This window comes from Odontesthes bonariensis, chromosome 19, assembly GCF_027942865.1.
Source record: "Odontesthes bonariensis isolate fOdoBon6 chromosome 19, fOdoBon6.hap1, whole genome shotgun sequence".
Taxonomy (NCBI): domain Eukaryota; kingdom Metazoa; phylum Chordata; class Actinopteri; order Atheriniformes; family Atherinopsidae; genus Odontesthes; species Odontesthes bonariensis.
In genome coordinates, this window is record NC_134524.1 from 5,399,940 (window position 1) to 5,415,675 (window position 15,736).

General features: G+C 42.1%; 2 protein-coding genes across 3 annotated transcripts in view; both read left to right on the forward strand.

Moving 5' to 3' along the window:
• Window positions 1-325: 325 nt before the first annotated feature.
• On the forward strand, window positions 326-4,930 carry LOC142368596 (butyrophilin-like protein 10). Of its 2 annotated transcripts, XR_012767386.1 has the most exons (6): window positions 326-450; window positions 1,901-2,269; window positions 2,365-2,448; window positions 2,537-2,649; window positions 2,738-3,007; window positions 4,143-4,930. XR_012767386.1 is itself a non-coding variant. In XM_075450804.1 (5 exons), the coding sequence occupies exons 1-5, from the start codon at window positions 363-365 to the stop codon at window positions 2,783-2,785; spliced, it is 702 nt and encodes a 233-aa protein (XP_075306919.1). In that variant the 5' UTR covers window positions 326-362; the 3' UTR covers window positions 2,786-4,098. The 2 variants fall into 2 exon arrangements, 1 of the variants encoding a protein (XP_075306919.1); XM_075450804.1 differs by lacking the exon at window positions 4,143-4,930 and having other exon boundaries at window positions 2,738-4,098.
• A 4,961-nt stretch (window positions 4,931-9,891) lies between these two features.
• sh3gl2b (SH3 domain containing GRB2 like 2b, endophilin A1) overlaps window positions 9,892-15,736 on the forward strand; it is a 49,699-nt gene continuing 43,854 nt past the window's right edge. Inside the window, exon 1 of the mRNA XM_075450703.1 lies at window positions 9,892-10,171. Within this exon, the coding sequence (XP_075306818.1) occupies window positions 10,127-10,171 (45 nt within the window). The 5' untranslated portion in view covers window positions 9,892-10,126. The remainder of the gene's footprint in view (window positions 10,172-15,736) is intronic.

Consider the following 15,736-nt stretch of genomic DNA (forward strand, 5'->3'; position numbering starts at 1 on the left):
GTTTGCTTGAAGAATTTTTCTAAAATTTCTGGGTATAATGATACTTTCAGTCTGTAAGATGAAACGAAATTTAAACATTTGCTGGTCAAAAATATTATCAAGTATTTCATTTTTTATGAGAATTACCATTTCCATTCATTATTTCTGTACAGAAACGCTTATTACCTTAGTTTTGTTTATACTGTATTCCAAAACATACAGTATCTATCGTCATGGAATGTTACAACGTGATAACAACGTGATTATATCGAGGTGCAACGTGATAATGACTCACGTAATGACGTCATGACTCATGTAGGCGACTACTTAAAACGGAAGCCTTCGTCGGTGGTTACCGGGTTTTGTGCTCCGTCGGCGCTCGCATGGCAACAACTTTAATGAAGGACGTTTACACGTGTTCATTCTGGGGTTTCACCTTCTGCTTGGCTTTCTTTTGGATCCCCGTTCAAGGTAAAAAACATTCCTATTACTTTACTAACTATTGGTCTACATTTACACGCTTAACGTTTAAAGAATAAGAGTCTTGGTAAGTTACTAATGTGAGTCGTTAGCCTAAGTTTTGTTCACATTTTGTGAAACTATTAATGCCGAATTGTCTCTCGGAAGTTGATTTTTTTCTTCTTCGTTCAACTTTCCGCGGACTATCACTAAATTATTGTAACGAAGTAAAAAGCTTAAAAACGCGATGATTCTCAAGCAAGTTTCGCCCGCTTTAAGACTTCAAGCGGGCTTGTGGAAGATAGTTTTAGCTCAACGCCCTCAATCAGTTTAAGTGAAGTTTTTAAAAAGAAATACGAGTATAAGCCGTGTGTTTGTCCAGGTTTCAATTTGATTAAATACACTGTTTCATTGCTTTTATGGTTGTTTGTATATTATATTATAGTTCATCTGCTGACGCGAGTCCCAGTGACAATAAACAATAAGAGTCTAGATTCTATATCAAACATGAAGATGTGGTGATCACAGCTCCATAAGTAAACTGTGATGGTAAAGTCACAGTGTGACCGAGTAATAATGATCATAATTGTGTTCATTTGCAGTTAAAAAATGTCTCAATTCAAGCTGACTAAAGTTTGGGATTTAAAAACTCCTGTTCAACAGCACATAACGATATTATTTAAGCCCCAAAGACTCGACACTCACCATGATAAACATGACTCCTTCACAATAACTTCCATTTATTAACCAATTTAACGTCAGTGAGAAATCATTTAATTCCAATATGAGCTCTTTCCATTTAATCGTAATGTATATTTAAGGCTAAATATTAGAAAAGCTGGTTAGGAGTCATCTAACCAGGCGGTAAAGTGAGGTCAGTGGGTTTTCTCACCATCGGTCGTGTTTATTGGATCTAATTTTGGGCTCTGAACTATGAAGCGGGATTAGAGGCTCTAGGGTTTAGACGACATTAGACCCCATCATAAATCTGTTGGATCGAGTCATGCTTTAGTGATGTGGCATCTATTTGTGACACATTGTCAGCTGAGTCCAGAGTCTGAGAACTTCCCCATGATGACTTCATGAGCTGATAACCAGCACTGAAGCACCTCTTAAGCCCCTTTCACACTGAGACCCGCTACCTTAGCTTAAAAGATGCTGGAACAGAGCAGACGAGCCAGCTGGCAGCAACTTAAATGAGTCTTTACTCTGATCTGAAGCTCAAATGTCAGATCCGTCCCAGGTCTCTGGTTCCCCAGGTCTCTGGTTCCCCAGGTCTCTGGTTCCCCAGGTCTCTGGTTCCCCAGGTCTCTGGTTCCCCAGGTGTCTGGTTCCCCAGGTGTCTGGTTCCCCAGGTCTCTGGTTCCCCAGGTCTCTGGTTCCCCAGGTCTCTGGTTCCCCAGGTCTCTGGTTCTCCACATGCAGAGTCAGAGCATGAAAGTCTTTTGTCCCTCGTTGCCAGGCGACCATCAGTTGACGAGCTCGTCCTCGCCGGTCGTCTCCGCCCCCGGGGAGGACGTGGTGTTGCCGTGCCGGCTGGACTCTGAGGTGGACGCGCAGGACTGGACGGTGGAGTGGTCCAGGCCGGACGTGGCGCCGGGCCGGTGGGACGGGCGGCGCCGGGTGGACGTGGTGTACCTGTACCGGGTGCGGGTGGAGGTGCGGGACATCATGATGCTGTCCTACATCGGGAGGACGTCGCTGCTGCCCGACGGCCTGAAGCACGGAGACATGTCGCTGCAGATCAGGAACGTGACGCTGGAGGACGGCGGCAGCTACCGCTGCTTCACGCCCACGCTGGGCCGCGGCGCCGCGGTCCGGCTGGTAGTCGGTGAGCTCACGGGTCCAACGGACTCACACACACGTTAGATCCTGTTGTGGTTGGTCGTCCTTTTCCTAAATCTGTGAAATCTCTCGGTGTTTCAGATCCAGATTATGTTAAAACTCCAACAACGGAGACGCCGCCGCGTCTCACGACTCCAGAACCGAGAGACGAGTCGCTCGGTAACGGTGAGCGAACCGGAGAGCCGAGCACCTTCTGTCGCGTTTCAGGATTTCCAGGATTGTTACTGATCTTGTCTTAATTCTTCCTCTTCAGGAGCTCGGTCCAGGTCAGCTGTGTTGGCCTCGGTCCTGCTCGTCCTGCTCGTCCTGCTCGTCCTCGGCTCCTTGGCGGTGGCTTCTTTCTTTGACCGGCGCCGGAAAGAAAACGTACGTCCCAAACAAACCGAGCCAACGAGCTGCTGCTGCTCTCTCAGCATGAGTTTAATGTTTGTCTCTTTGTTCACGTCTTTTCCAGAAGGGTGACGCAGCCGTGTCGCTCTGCCCGGTGGCTGCGCTGTGTTAGCGGAGACCGGCTCGGACCGGCTCGGACTGGCTTAACCTTTAGGACCGGCTCGGCTCGGACCGGCTCGGACTGGCTTAACCTTTAGGACCGGCTCGGCTCGGACCGGCTCGGACTGGCTTAACCTTTAGGACCGGCTCGGGATGAGAACCTGCGTCGGCTGCAGACACCTGGAGACACCGGATCTGCCGGAGCTCAAAGGAGCGCCTCAGAGTTCGATGACCTGTAAGTGTGACCCTAACACAGACTTTGACTCCAGCTGCTGTTCAGCTAATGATGTAACCAGGGGACATTAATGACACTTTATCACTGAAGTTAGTCGGGCTGCAGCGATGCACTAATCTCACCATACGATACACGATATTCAGCCAACGATTCGATACACTTACATCATTTTCTGGGGAAAAAAGGGACAGTTTGATTGGACATGAATCGTGGCTAATTGGACCGGTGGTCCGACCTTTGAACCGAAGGACAAACAGAAACAAACGTGAGAGCTGTGCACTTTATAAAATTATGAACTAATTTATGACTGTTTTCTATCATGTGACCCCCTGGCATTGTGTTGTATCACCTTAATGTTCTGTGTTTTCACTCATTGTTAACGTCTGACTTTTCAATAAAGTTTGCTTTAAAAAAAAAAATAATAATCAATACTCGCGGCTGAAAAATCGATACTTTATTGGGAAACGAAATATGGATATATATCGCAGTATCGATAAAATTGCTCAGCCCTAGAAGTTAACCCCTCCACTCCCGCACCCCCAGGCTGTTAGAATGCTGAACTCTCCACCCCCAGCACCCCCCCCCCCACCACACAAACGCACTCACACTTTATTTATGGCCTCTATTTATGGCTGTCTTGTCATTTGCACTTTTATCGTCACTTTCATTTCATTTTATTTAAGTATGACGAGGATGAGCCTGTCCTCATTTGCACTTTACTGTTTACTGTCATGTGTTAGTTGTTGGTAAATGTCTTGTCCTGTCTTCACCGTGGGACAGTTAGGAACGCAATTCCCATCTCTCTGTATGTCTTGTATATATGAAGAAATTGACAATAAACTTGACTTTGACTTAAGCTGTGATCAAAGCAACACAAAAGTCGCCTTCTGAAGCGTTTTATTGCCTCCATCTGTTCCATCCTTCCTGTTTAAAGCTCGTCAGCACATCCCGTCGGTCCTGATAAGCCTGGTTTAAATTAGCCTCTCATTTGGTTCCACGCAGACGTTTATCTCTGCTCACTTTGCATTTGCTCCGTTTGCCCCTAAATGTTTAACTGAAATAGACGCGCTCCTCTGCAGGTTTCTCTGGTTAAGGAGCTGATGTTTAACTTTCTTCTCTCTCCATGTGGCTGCAGGCAGACGCTGGAGGATCCGTCCGAGTGGACATGAGTTCAAAGACTCTGATGTTAGCCTCCAGAGAGCTTAAAGGAGCGGCTCCCGGCGGCTCCCGGCGGCTCCCGGCGGCTCCCAGCGGCCTGGATGCTCTCCCAGAGGCTGACGTCACAGCTCGGTCACTCAGTCCAGACTCTGTTCGTGTTTCGTTCCACTTTGGATCGACCTGCCGAGCGCCGCTTTTTTTTAATCTTATTTATGTGGCGGCAGCTAATTTAAGTTCAGAATCTTTCAGTAGAAATAACTACTTATAGAGTTAGACTCCATGAAGAGAAGAAACAAAGTCATTTTTTTTATTTTATACTAGTGTTAAAAACCAAAATGTATTTATTTATTTATTTATTTTTAATCCAAGCTTTGTACAAACGTTAAAAACCTCCAAACATGTTTCAGAGTGATTGAATAAGACCCCCTCCTTATCTTATCGTTTACAGCAACAAAGTGTGCCCACCCACACCCTAAATATCTGCCGCCTGTGGGCAGCTGTGTGCGGCTCTTTAAGCAGCTTTTATTCCTCTGGTTTATCAGTAAAAGCTGAATTTAACTACCTCTCTGTGACTGAATGTTTTCTAACTGTTAGAAGTCCTCAGTTTAGTGAAACTGACAAATCTGAATATTCTGCGCTGAAGTGGAGCGTTTATTTCTGAGCTGTGACCAACAGGAGGAGCCTTTAAACGTCACTGTTTATCCATTTAAAGTCTAAGTGAGGGGGAAATGTGTAAAGAATGCACTAAATTATAATAAATGCTCTGAGCGTTCATCAGTTAAACTGAGTGGGTGTTTTTATTCTCATTATTCTGCTCATTGAGGTCAATTTGAGAAGCTTTTTGCTGGAAACTCGGGTCAGCTTCGGATGGATTTGGACCTGAGAAGCACAAATGTGATGCTCAGTGAATATTAAAATGTTGAAATGGACGATACTGTAACAGCTGAACTTACTGCTGAAGCTGTGGATCTTTTTTTTTACTAACTGAATGATTCTAAATCAACTAAAGTTGTGCAGAAAAGCTGTGATATACGTGTTAATATCCACACATGTTAAATATCTGACACATCTTAAAGGAGCCTGAAGGGTTTCCTGATTTCTTGTGGCGAAGATGCTGATTGCAACCAATTAAATACCCTTAAAATGATCCTTTACTTCAAGATGTGGAGGAAAAGCTAGGATGGAATAAAAACAGGAGTTCAGGGTTATTATAAATACGGTGAGAAGAGAGCAAGTTCAAACTTTCATTGGATTTTATACCAATATAAATATTACACCAACGTTACGCTGCGTTTCCACAGTTGAGCCCATTTAATGCTGCAAACAGCAACTTTAAATGTTGAACTATGATTGCTCTAAGAAAGAAAAACTTAAAAACATTGACTGAAAAGTTGTGGCAGGATGTGCAACAGTCAACACAAACATAAGTTTTAAAATTTTAACTGAAGCCGAGATTCACCCAGTTTTTTTTAAATTAAGCCACTTTTTAAGGTTTTTTATTCTGCAAAAACCAAACCGTGTGGTGCGCAGCTCCCTCTGGTGGTAGAAGAGAGGCTGCGCTTTATTTAATTTCACTGAAAAGTCTTCATTCAGCCCTAAATTCTTTATCATTTGCTTCCGAGCAGCCGGACTTTCTTGTAATCTTCTAAACCGTCAGTTTTTCTTTGTACATTTTCAGCTTTTTCACGAATTTTCAGCCCACTTCTTGTAGCTGACCAGTTGTTAAGCCCTTTAACTCTGAGCTATGAACCATTCAGGCAGGAAAAAGGCTCCTAACTCAAGGGATGAACCAGTGTTGTGTCCACACAGAACAGACAACTTAGCAAAGAAGCCATTTTAAACTGGATCTTTAGGCTCTTTGTTCCCAGCAGCCTGTCACAGAGACACATCATTTGTTCCCATTTCTTTAGCTGCATCTCTGAAAAACAGCTTCATAGTTTCAACTTTTTTTGTACGTTTACATTAAAACTGCTTTCAGTTACCAAAAGAGTCAAATTAATATTAGAAATTCAGTTAAAAAAAAATCCTAATCTCAAAAAAATGAACGTTATCACGTCTAAAAGTAGAAAAGTAGGAAAAAAACAGACAATAATAAGAATTATATTTTATTCAACATCAAAGAAAAGTAAATAAGATTCAATTTAAAGCTTTAAAAAGGAATATAAGATATAATCTAATGACTAATTATGGAACAATTAATATAAATGAAATGATTAAACTGTTTTATGCCACCAGAAATGAATAATCTCGAAGCTCTTTGTGGGTTTTAGACTGGAATTAAGATTTGTTCCCATTTCTTTCGCTGCATGTGTGAAAAACAGCTTCATAGTTTCAACTTTTTTGTACAGTTACGTTGAAACTGCTTTCAGTTACCAAAAGAGTCAAAACAATATATTAAATTCAGTTTTTAAAAAATCCTAATCACCCAAAAAATTAACGTTATCACGTCTAAAAGTACAAAAGGATGAAAAAAACAGACAATACTTAGAATTACATGTTAAACAACATCAAGAAAAAGTAAATAAGATTCAATTTAAAGCTTAAAAAATTTATATAAGATATAATCTAATGACTCATTATGGAACAAATAATATAAATTATAGGATTAAACTGCTTCATGCCACCAGAAATGAATAATCTAGAACAGGGGTTCTCAACCTTTTGCAAGCGGGGCCCCCCCTAAGATGGTTCATTGCAGTTGGGGCCCCCCCTACTCCCGACACCACCCCTCCCCCTTCAGGCTCCCCCCCCCACGACACGTTACGTCGCAGGCTCAAAATACTACCCCCTGGTAAATTTGAAATGAATTAATGCAACAATACAAATAATAGGGAAAAGTGATGGCCATTGTGTTGACTGTAAGGTTAAAGAAGATGTAGATCATGTTTTATTTCATTGTACAAAGTATAATGATTGCAGAAAGGAATGGTTTGAAAATGAAGAAGAATTAGGAATCCATAACATACTGGAGGAACAAGGAATGCAGAGAAATAGAATTAAGGCTCTTATCCCTTACCTAAAGATAACAGATTTAATTAAAATAATTTAATATACGTTTTGGTTTGTTTGTTTATTTGATCTGATTCTGTTTATTTGCTTTAGTTATTTATTTTCTTATTTTAGTTATTATTTATCTACACTTCATTATGAAAAAGTGATATAGTCTGGCCAGTTCCTTTACACACTCCTGTACAGTAGGTGGCGGTATACACACTAAATGCTGTAACCCGCCAATAAACAGAAGAAGAAGAATTTGAAATGAAAGTCAAACAATAGTCCAACTTCTTGCATTTTCGAGGAGGGAATTTTCGGGATTTTTTTTTTTTCCGATTTTTTTTTTCCCGATTTTTATTTTTACTTTTTTTCGATTATTTTATTTTTTTTCCTCATCCTGTAGTCTACTCGCGCCCCCCCAGGGGGGCGGGCCCCACTGGTTGAGAACCATTGATCTAGAAGTTCAAACAGACCACAAGGTGGCAGCAAACACCCATAATGATCTTTTTTAGCGACACTTCTTTCATCTTTCTCAAAAATAAAAAAAACATTCAAATATATTTTGTTTGTATTCTGAACGAAGGCAATGTAAAATTACAGCTGTTTTCTTTCTATGGTAGAAGGCACAGAGACAGATACTCTCATTCAGAGTGAATAAATAAGTACAACAACACTCTCTATAAGATATAAACATATTAAGCTACATTTTTACATCCTTGTTTAACATCATTTTACTTTATTTTTAATTAATTACAACGTCTAACCCACATATAAAAGTAAATCTTACAAAAAAGTAGACCCAGATTGCACAATCCCTGACCCCCTGATGAGCTGTCCGTGGTGCTGAAACGCTGAAGCCACCACCGGACCCCCTGATGAGCTGTCCGTGGTGCTGAAACGCTGAAGCCGCCACCGGACCCCCTGATGAGCTGTCCGTGGTGCTGAAACGCTGAAGCCCCTTTGAGCAGACGCTGTTTCTTCTCGTGCGGTCGCGTTTGACCGCGTGAGCCTCCAGCTGCACATCAGTCACGTTCATATTTTCTGAAAGAGCAGCACGAGCACCTGAGAGCACGCGACGTCTCGCTCGCTCGTGCTTTGGGGTGGCGCGGGGTGGCTCGTGGATGGTGGGAAAGCGGCGCGATCACGTCACAGGAAGCGTGAGGCTCCCCTTCCTGCCAAAGATCGTTTGTGTTCGGGAAGATGAAGGCTTCCAACGTTTTCCTGAAGTTTTACCTGGAACCACAGAAGAAGAAGAAAAAAACACTTTTAACACTTTTGAACTTTTATGTCTTAAAACAATCAGGATTTAAAGCAGAAGAGCTCAGGAGTCCTCACTCCGCCTCTATTTCTGGGAACTAAACTGTATTTGGGGTCCTTTTGTTTGAATAGAAGGTAACTGGACTCCTTCTTGTTTCTCGATGACATTTCAACCTCTTATCCGATTGGTTTCTTCAGTTTCTGACATTATCAGTAGAATTAAAGCCAGTTCGAGCCGAAGAAGACTTTCAGATGAGAGGTGAAGCGGTGAGTTCCTGAGAACAGGAACCTCATGAGTATTCCCACCTGAGGAACTGGGGTCTGAACTAAGTTCTGGGGGAATCATTTAACACTTAAAGTCCTCATGAACCTTTTCTGAGAACTTTACCAGGAATGTTTCAAGTGTTTTCAAGATGTCGGCAGCTTCAAACAGAGATTTACTGCAGAAACGTTTCAGAGAGTTTCATTCAAGTTGCTTTTTGGGTGGTTCAAATATGTCAAATGTTTCACTATCAACTCGAGCCTGGCGAGTTAACTCGTTATTATCGCATTAACTCGTTAATTATTTAACGCCGATAAATATTTTATCGCGCATTAACGCGATAAAATATATGTATAAAAATGTTTATATAATATTATATGTATAAAATAGCGCCTGCTCAACCCACTACGCCACAAACCACCCGTTTTATAGGCTTTTATTTTGTAAAAGTCTGTTGCTCACAGGCTTTTATTTTGTAAAAGTCTGCTGCTGTCTGCTGTGGAACCGGAGAAGAAAGTAATCGGCGGATCCACCAAACATGGAGAAGGGTACGGAACTTTTACTCGGCCATTTTCATTTTAAAGTTCTTCCAGACGGCGGAGTCGACAGAACCAAAGTCATCTGTAAACACTGCCAAGTTGAATTGTCTTCTCAGCGTAGTAGTTCCAGTCTAAAATATCACTTAAAGGCAAAACACACAACTGATAGCAGCAAGTCATTCAAGGAAACAGACAGTGGAGCGAGGCTTCTACATAAAAACTACAGAAAGATGCTGATGTTAAAAGTGTGTTTGCACAACAAATGTTATGGCACTTTCATTCATATGGCAGCACATTTAAAATAAAGCTAAAAGCTAAAAGCTATACACTACTTTTGGATACATTTTTGGATTTTGCGTACAAATGCGATTAATCGTGATTAATCAGGGAAATCATGTGATTAATTAGATTAAATATTTTAATCGTTGCCCTGCTCTACTATCAACCAATCAAGGAAAAAAGCTAAGGGAAGTTATTTATTTATTATTTATTATGTGTCAGTTAGGGGCCATTTTCTCAGCATTATTAGTAATATAACTCATTAACGTTTAGCTGTTTTAAATTGTAGCTTTGAGACATTTTTTTCCATGTACTTTTACTTAAATATGCTCACACAAATCCCTGCCGCAGTGATCCAGCCGGTCATTAGACGATCTTCGGCCCTCCGCCTCTTCCTCAGAGTCGGACTGAAAATAGATCCAGCTGGTTTTTGCTCTGGCAATCATCGCCTCCCGTTTCTAGCAGTTTCACCAAAACAAACGGACTCTATCGACGCGCGGTGACCGCGAGCCGGAGGATTTACAGCCACATTTCTGGGCTCGAGCTCGGCTCTCATCGGTTTGAGTGAAATTCTTCTCTTCACGCATCTTTATTTCTGGCTGTTTGTTGTTGCCTCCGCAACCCGAAGAGATGTCCGTCGCGGGGTTTAAAAAGCAGTTCCATAAAGCCACCCAGGTAGGAAAGCGTCCTGAAACTCATTATTTTAGCCTTTTTTAAATGTTTTCATCCGACATGTGGGAGTTTAATTCTTTGTTTTTTATTTTATTTTATTTATTTATTTTTAAATAATTTTCTGCCCATTTAAAGCTGCGGGTTTGCACGTGAGGATATCTTAGCTTACGCATCTGTTTCCGTGTGTGTGGATGTTCTTATTTCTCTACATTTAAGGGAGATTTCTGGTGAAATACTCAGATTTCTGGTTAGATACTCATATTTCTGGTGAAATATTCATATTTCTGGAGAAATACTCCGATTTTTCTGGTGAAATACTTAGATTTCTGGTGAAATACTCAGATATTTTTGGTTAAATACTCATATTTCTCCAGAAATACTCAGATATTTCTGGAGAAATACTCATATTTCTGGAGAAATACTCAGATATTTCTGGGTAAATACTCAGATATTTCTGGGTAAATACTGATATTTCAGGGGTATACCCCCGCTGCCCCGCATTCTTCGGAGGGAATATTATGTAACACTGGATGAGCTGGAAGCTGATTGGCTGTTGCCACGCGCAACAGGGAATTCCCTCCACCCGCCTCCACATTCCTCCACCATCCCTCCATCTTCCCTCCACATATCTGAACATCTCTTCCTTCCCTCCCTCCAGCCTCTCATCCATCAGTTGGATTTTTATTTCCCATCTTTCCATCTTCATCACCAACATTTCTTCCCTCCATCTTTCTATCTTTCCTTTCTCCTTCTTTTCTTCCACCTGTTGCTGGTCATCCCTTCATTTTCTTTGATGCGTCTCCACATCCCTCCTCCTCTCCTTCATCTTCTTCTATTCTTTTATCTGTCCATCATTCCTTCTTTTTTGGTGCTACTATCTCTCCATCTTTTCTTCTTCACGTCTGTTCATCCATCCATTCTTTTCCCCTCCATCAATCCATCAGTGTTTCCTCTAGTCTTTCTTTCTTTTCTCCTTTTTCTTTCTTTGCCTCCACCCATCTTTCATTTTTGTTTTCCTCTATTTCTCATCCCTCCATCATCCAGCGGTCCAACATCCTTCCATCCCTCCATCCTCTTCTCTCTCCCCTGAACATCCCTTCATTCTCCACCCGTCTGTTTCCAATTTTTAATCAAGTTCATCGTTACTTCTGTTATTTTTCGCTTTCTTCATCCCTCCATCCGTTCTTTCTTTAATCGTTACATCCCTCCATCCTATCTTTATCCTGCTCTGTCCATCCTTCACCTTTAACACATATCTCCTCTTTTATTCTACTTTCTGCCATCTTTTTACTCGTTTCGTCTCTCAGTTTTTCTTCTCTTCTCTCTCACTCTTCTCTCCATCCTTCCATCATCCCCCTTTTTCAACCTGTGGACCATCTCTGTGCTTTGCGCCTCGAGCCTTCCTTACAGCGGGTGTTAACGAGGGTTCCTCTGACCCGTCGGCCCGTTTCTGCCTGTTGATCTTTGTTTCTGAATGTCCTGAGCTTGGTCACGATGTTTTCATGGATGTATCTGGCTCTGTATCTCCCTGTGTACGTGATAATGATCAGTTTCATTGATCCCTGCACGCTGCCCCACACAGCAGCCATTTTGAAGTCCTTCCTGTTTCTGCTAACTTTTAATCAAAGAGCCTCGCTGTCGGCCTTTGGCTTAACGTGTTGGGGAGGGTCTCCAAAGATAAAATGAGATTTAATGCAGTTATTGAAACAATGGTGCTGAAGCTGGCAGGAAAAACCAACTGGATCACGTGCACGCTCCCGCTCCCATGGGTGCACGCTGCTGGGAGAGTTTCCCCATGAAAGGAAACCCTGAACTTTGACAGAAATGACTAAAACATGTGATTACCTCGTATTTTCTGTCCCTCTGGGTGATAATTCAGCATTTTAACACTCAACATCAGTTAGAAAACATGGGAATGAATGCTTTCAGACCTTTAAACATTAAAAGCTACTATTAATAAAGATCCGTCTCCTGAAAATATTCACTAAATAACCAATAACTGAGCTTAAAAAGTCGTTTAGTTTACAGCAGTAGGTATGAAATGGTGTTCAGACTGTAACAGGAGGTCACTTCTATTTGTTACCTGATTTGTTTTGTGTATTTCACCTTGTAAAATGCACCTGAGAGTGGGGGGGAATGTCATCGGTTTGGCTGAAGAATCTAAATATACGCCGCTAATGATGCCTGAGAAATGAGATTGTCTGAACCAACCTGCTCTTCCATCTGTTGCCGAGACATTTTCAACCTTCAGAGAAGCAATCTCCCTGCTTAGAAACAAACAAATCGATGCGAATGTTACTTATTCCACACGTTCCGGCAATAATCTGAGCCCGAGGACTCGCCTGATGTCATTAAAAGTGTCAAATTAGTCCAATGGATACGAGCAGCGAGGGGAAAGTCTTCTGTCCCCGCTGTCGTCAGGACAAAGTTCCGCACGTTTCTTACATTCGAGTCGCTGTGACTTGGACTCGAGTCGACTCGAGTCGCTGTTTTGATGACTTGTGACTTGACTTGACAAAAAAATAAAAGACTTGAGACTCGACTCGGACTTGGAAGTTAAAGACTCGGCACTTGACTTGAGACACGATGACTTGAATGACATGAGAGTTATTCAGTTCATGTTTTCAGTTTGAATATAAAATGAATAAATTAATTTAAAAAATAACACCGATTACCCGGTAGGAGCGCAGGCTGAGAATGGCGTCATGATTGGATCCCTACCCTGTCAATCAGCCATGCCCTCTCTACATACCTTACTGTTTATTGGAGAGAATAAACTCATATCAGATATGCATCAACATGTCAGCGGGACCGAGAGTCGTTGGCTGTGTTCGAAACCGCATACAACATACTTCCATACTCATCGATCAGACAGTATGCAGAGCGTTTACCCAAAATGCATTTCGCTCCTGCCCGAGCCGAAATCAGCCGGCCTGAAGCTGATTTCCCTTAAGCTCTAAACTCTGTAAACTTTAGCAACATTTGAAACATTTTCAGGCGAGAATGTAGTCGTTTAGATCCCCAACGTGTTGAAAACCTGACAAAATACCGGCTATTTACCATTCTGTTCCCACGAATTCGGCGCTACTAAAGCTAGCCGCAGTGAGCAACGCACTTCCGGTTATTTTCACAAAATAAAATACCCGTTGCCTTTTATCATAGGGAAAGCCATTACGATACAATTGGTGCTTTTGTTTTGAAAACAGGAAGTGAACCTACCCTCGTTGTAGCTAGCTTGAAACTGCCGTTTTGACAGGAAATGACGATCGGCGACGTCAGGTTACATTGCATCTTGGGTAGTTTGAGTACGAGTAGTAACCTCATGATGCATGCTCAACATTTCGGAGGATCTAGTATGCTTAAAAAAAGTTAAAGTTAGTAGGAGTAGTAGGTGAAGTAGGCGGTTTCGAACACAGCCTTCGTCTTCGGCTTTCGTAATTACCATTTTGATGGCAAAAGACGAACAGCACAGTGCAAGACATGCGGCATCAACAAACTTCAAACTATGTTCGTCATTTGAAGATCCATTCTGACCAGTAACTGCTTGTCAAATTAGCTAATATTATCCTGTTAGCCTAGTCAGTAGTTAGCTAACGTTAGCTTGATATGATACGGGGTGGACAGGTTGGACACATTGGCCAATGATGTTTACTGACAGTTACTTATATCTTGTCTTTTCACTTTATTAAGATCAGATTCTGCAGGTAAAATTGCAATAATAAGCTGACTTGACTTTGACTTGCCCAAGAAAAAATTATTTGGGACTTACTTGAGACTTGAAAGCTAAGACTTGAGACTTGCACATGTGTGACTTGGTCCCATCTCTGGTGTCCTGAAGGTCCAGACAGGCCAGCATGAAGCGTGTCCTGCCCCTGATGAGGCAACTCGATTCATTGTTAATGGAGCACAGTCCAGACCAGAAAGATGAACAGTGCCACTCAACTATTCAATGCTTGACTTTTTAAATTGGTTATGAATTTAGTTTATTTGACATTGTACGGTTTATGTTTATTATGCAACATTCTTTTCTGTGTTAAAAAAGAGCCACACGGTTGGTTTTTAACCATTTTTCTGCCCGTACTTTAGCTGTTAGCGGGTGTAGACGTTTCGCTAACTGATCATTTCCTCATTAAAAACGTTGTTTTCACCACAACAAGACACGACAATGACAACAATGGGTAAAAAAAAAAAGAGGAATTTTACTCAAAGTGAACCCAACACACTCATCAGTGAAGCAGAGAGGAGGAAATCTGCTTCATTTGGTGATCTGAGTCAACAAAAACAGGCGATTGGCCATTTAAAATGTGAGCTATAAATCTTTATCTGAAACTGGCTGGAGTTGGCCAAAGTGCAGCAACTGTAAAACAGAAGAAATAAGGGCAAAATAAAAAATAAAAAATATTAAAGATGAATATAATTCTGAATAAAGACACCATGAACCTGACATCTGGGCTGTTTCCTGCCACACTTCAGCAGCCTTTGGAGGCCTAAAGCGGCACGTGAGCCAACTGTCACCTGGTGGCGATAAATCAGTCTGCAAATATTTTTTTTTTTTGGAAAAGTCTGAAATTATGTGTTTTAAAATCTTGTAAGAAACATTGTTACCATCACATCATGGAGAAACTCTTGTTTTATTCGTCTTTATTTGCTCTGATAAAATGTGAAAGCCGGGCCAGGAGGATGCATGAGGTGCACACCTTCTAAATGTAGGTTTTTTTCCTCGTTTAAACACCAGCTCGTGTGCAGGGGAAGGTCTACAGGTGGCCAATAAGAATTAAAACCCCACGAGGATAAAGAACTGAAATTTAAAGGAGCATTCTGTTGTTTTATTGTGAACAAATTCAAGGAAAAAAATAAAAAAAACCAGAAAAGTTTGACTTTAATACTTCTTGTTACTCTTTAAACCTTTTAAAATGACTCATAAATGACTCATAAACACACGAGGAAGTGATGCACCCGTGTTTCCCAGGTGGATTAATCCACATTTGATGTGAGTGTTTGGAATAAACAAGCGCGGGCGTTCATCATCATGAGCAGTGTGGCCCTCTAACAATAGATCAGAGCGATCCGGCGACCCGGAGCAGGAGTAAAACCATGAATCACATGTTTGATGTGAGGCGGGACGTCAACAGTGTGAGGGAGCAGAGCCCCAAAATAGATCTGTGAATCAGCAGCAGACGCTATCTGAAAGGAAGGCGGAACACGGCATCACAGGCAGCCGGTAACCCTGGAAACCAGCAGCAGACTCACTCACGTGTGAATCTGTCCCTTAATGCACCATCCTCTGTGAGAAGAGGTGGATGCTGAGTTGCAGGGTGGATGCTGAGCTGCAGGGTGGATGCTGAGCTGCAGGGTGGATGCTGAGCTGCAGGGTGGATGCTGAGCTGCTGAGCTGCAGGGTGGATGCTGAGCTGCAGGGTGGATGCTGAGCTTTAGGGTGGATGCTGAGCTGCTGAGCTGTAGGGTGGATGCTGAGCTGCAGAGCTGCAGGGTGGATGCTGAGCTGCAGGGTGGATGCTGAGCTGTAGGGTGGATGCTGAGCTGCAGGGTGGATGCTGAGCTGTAGGG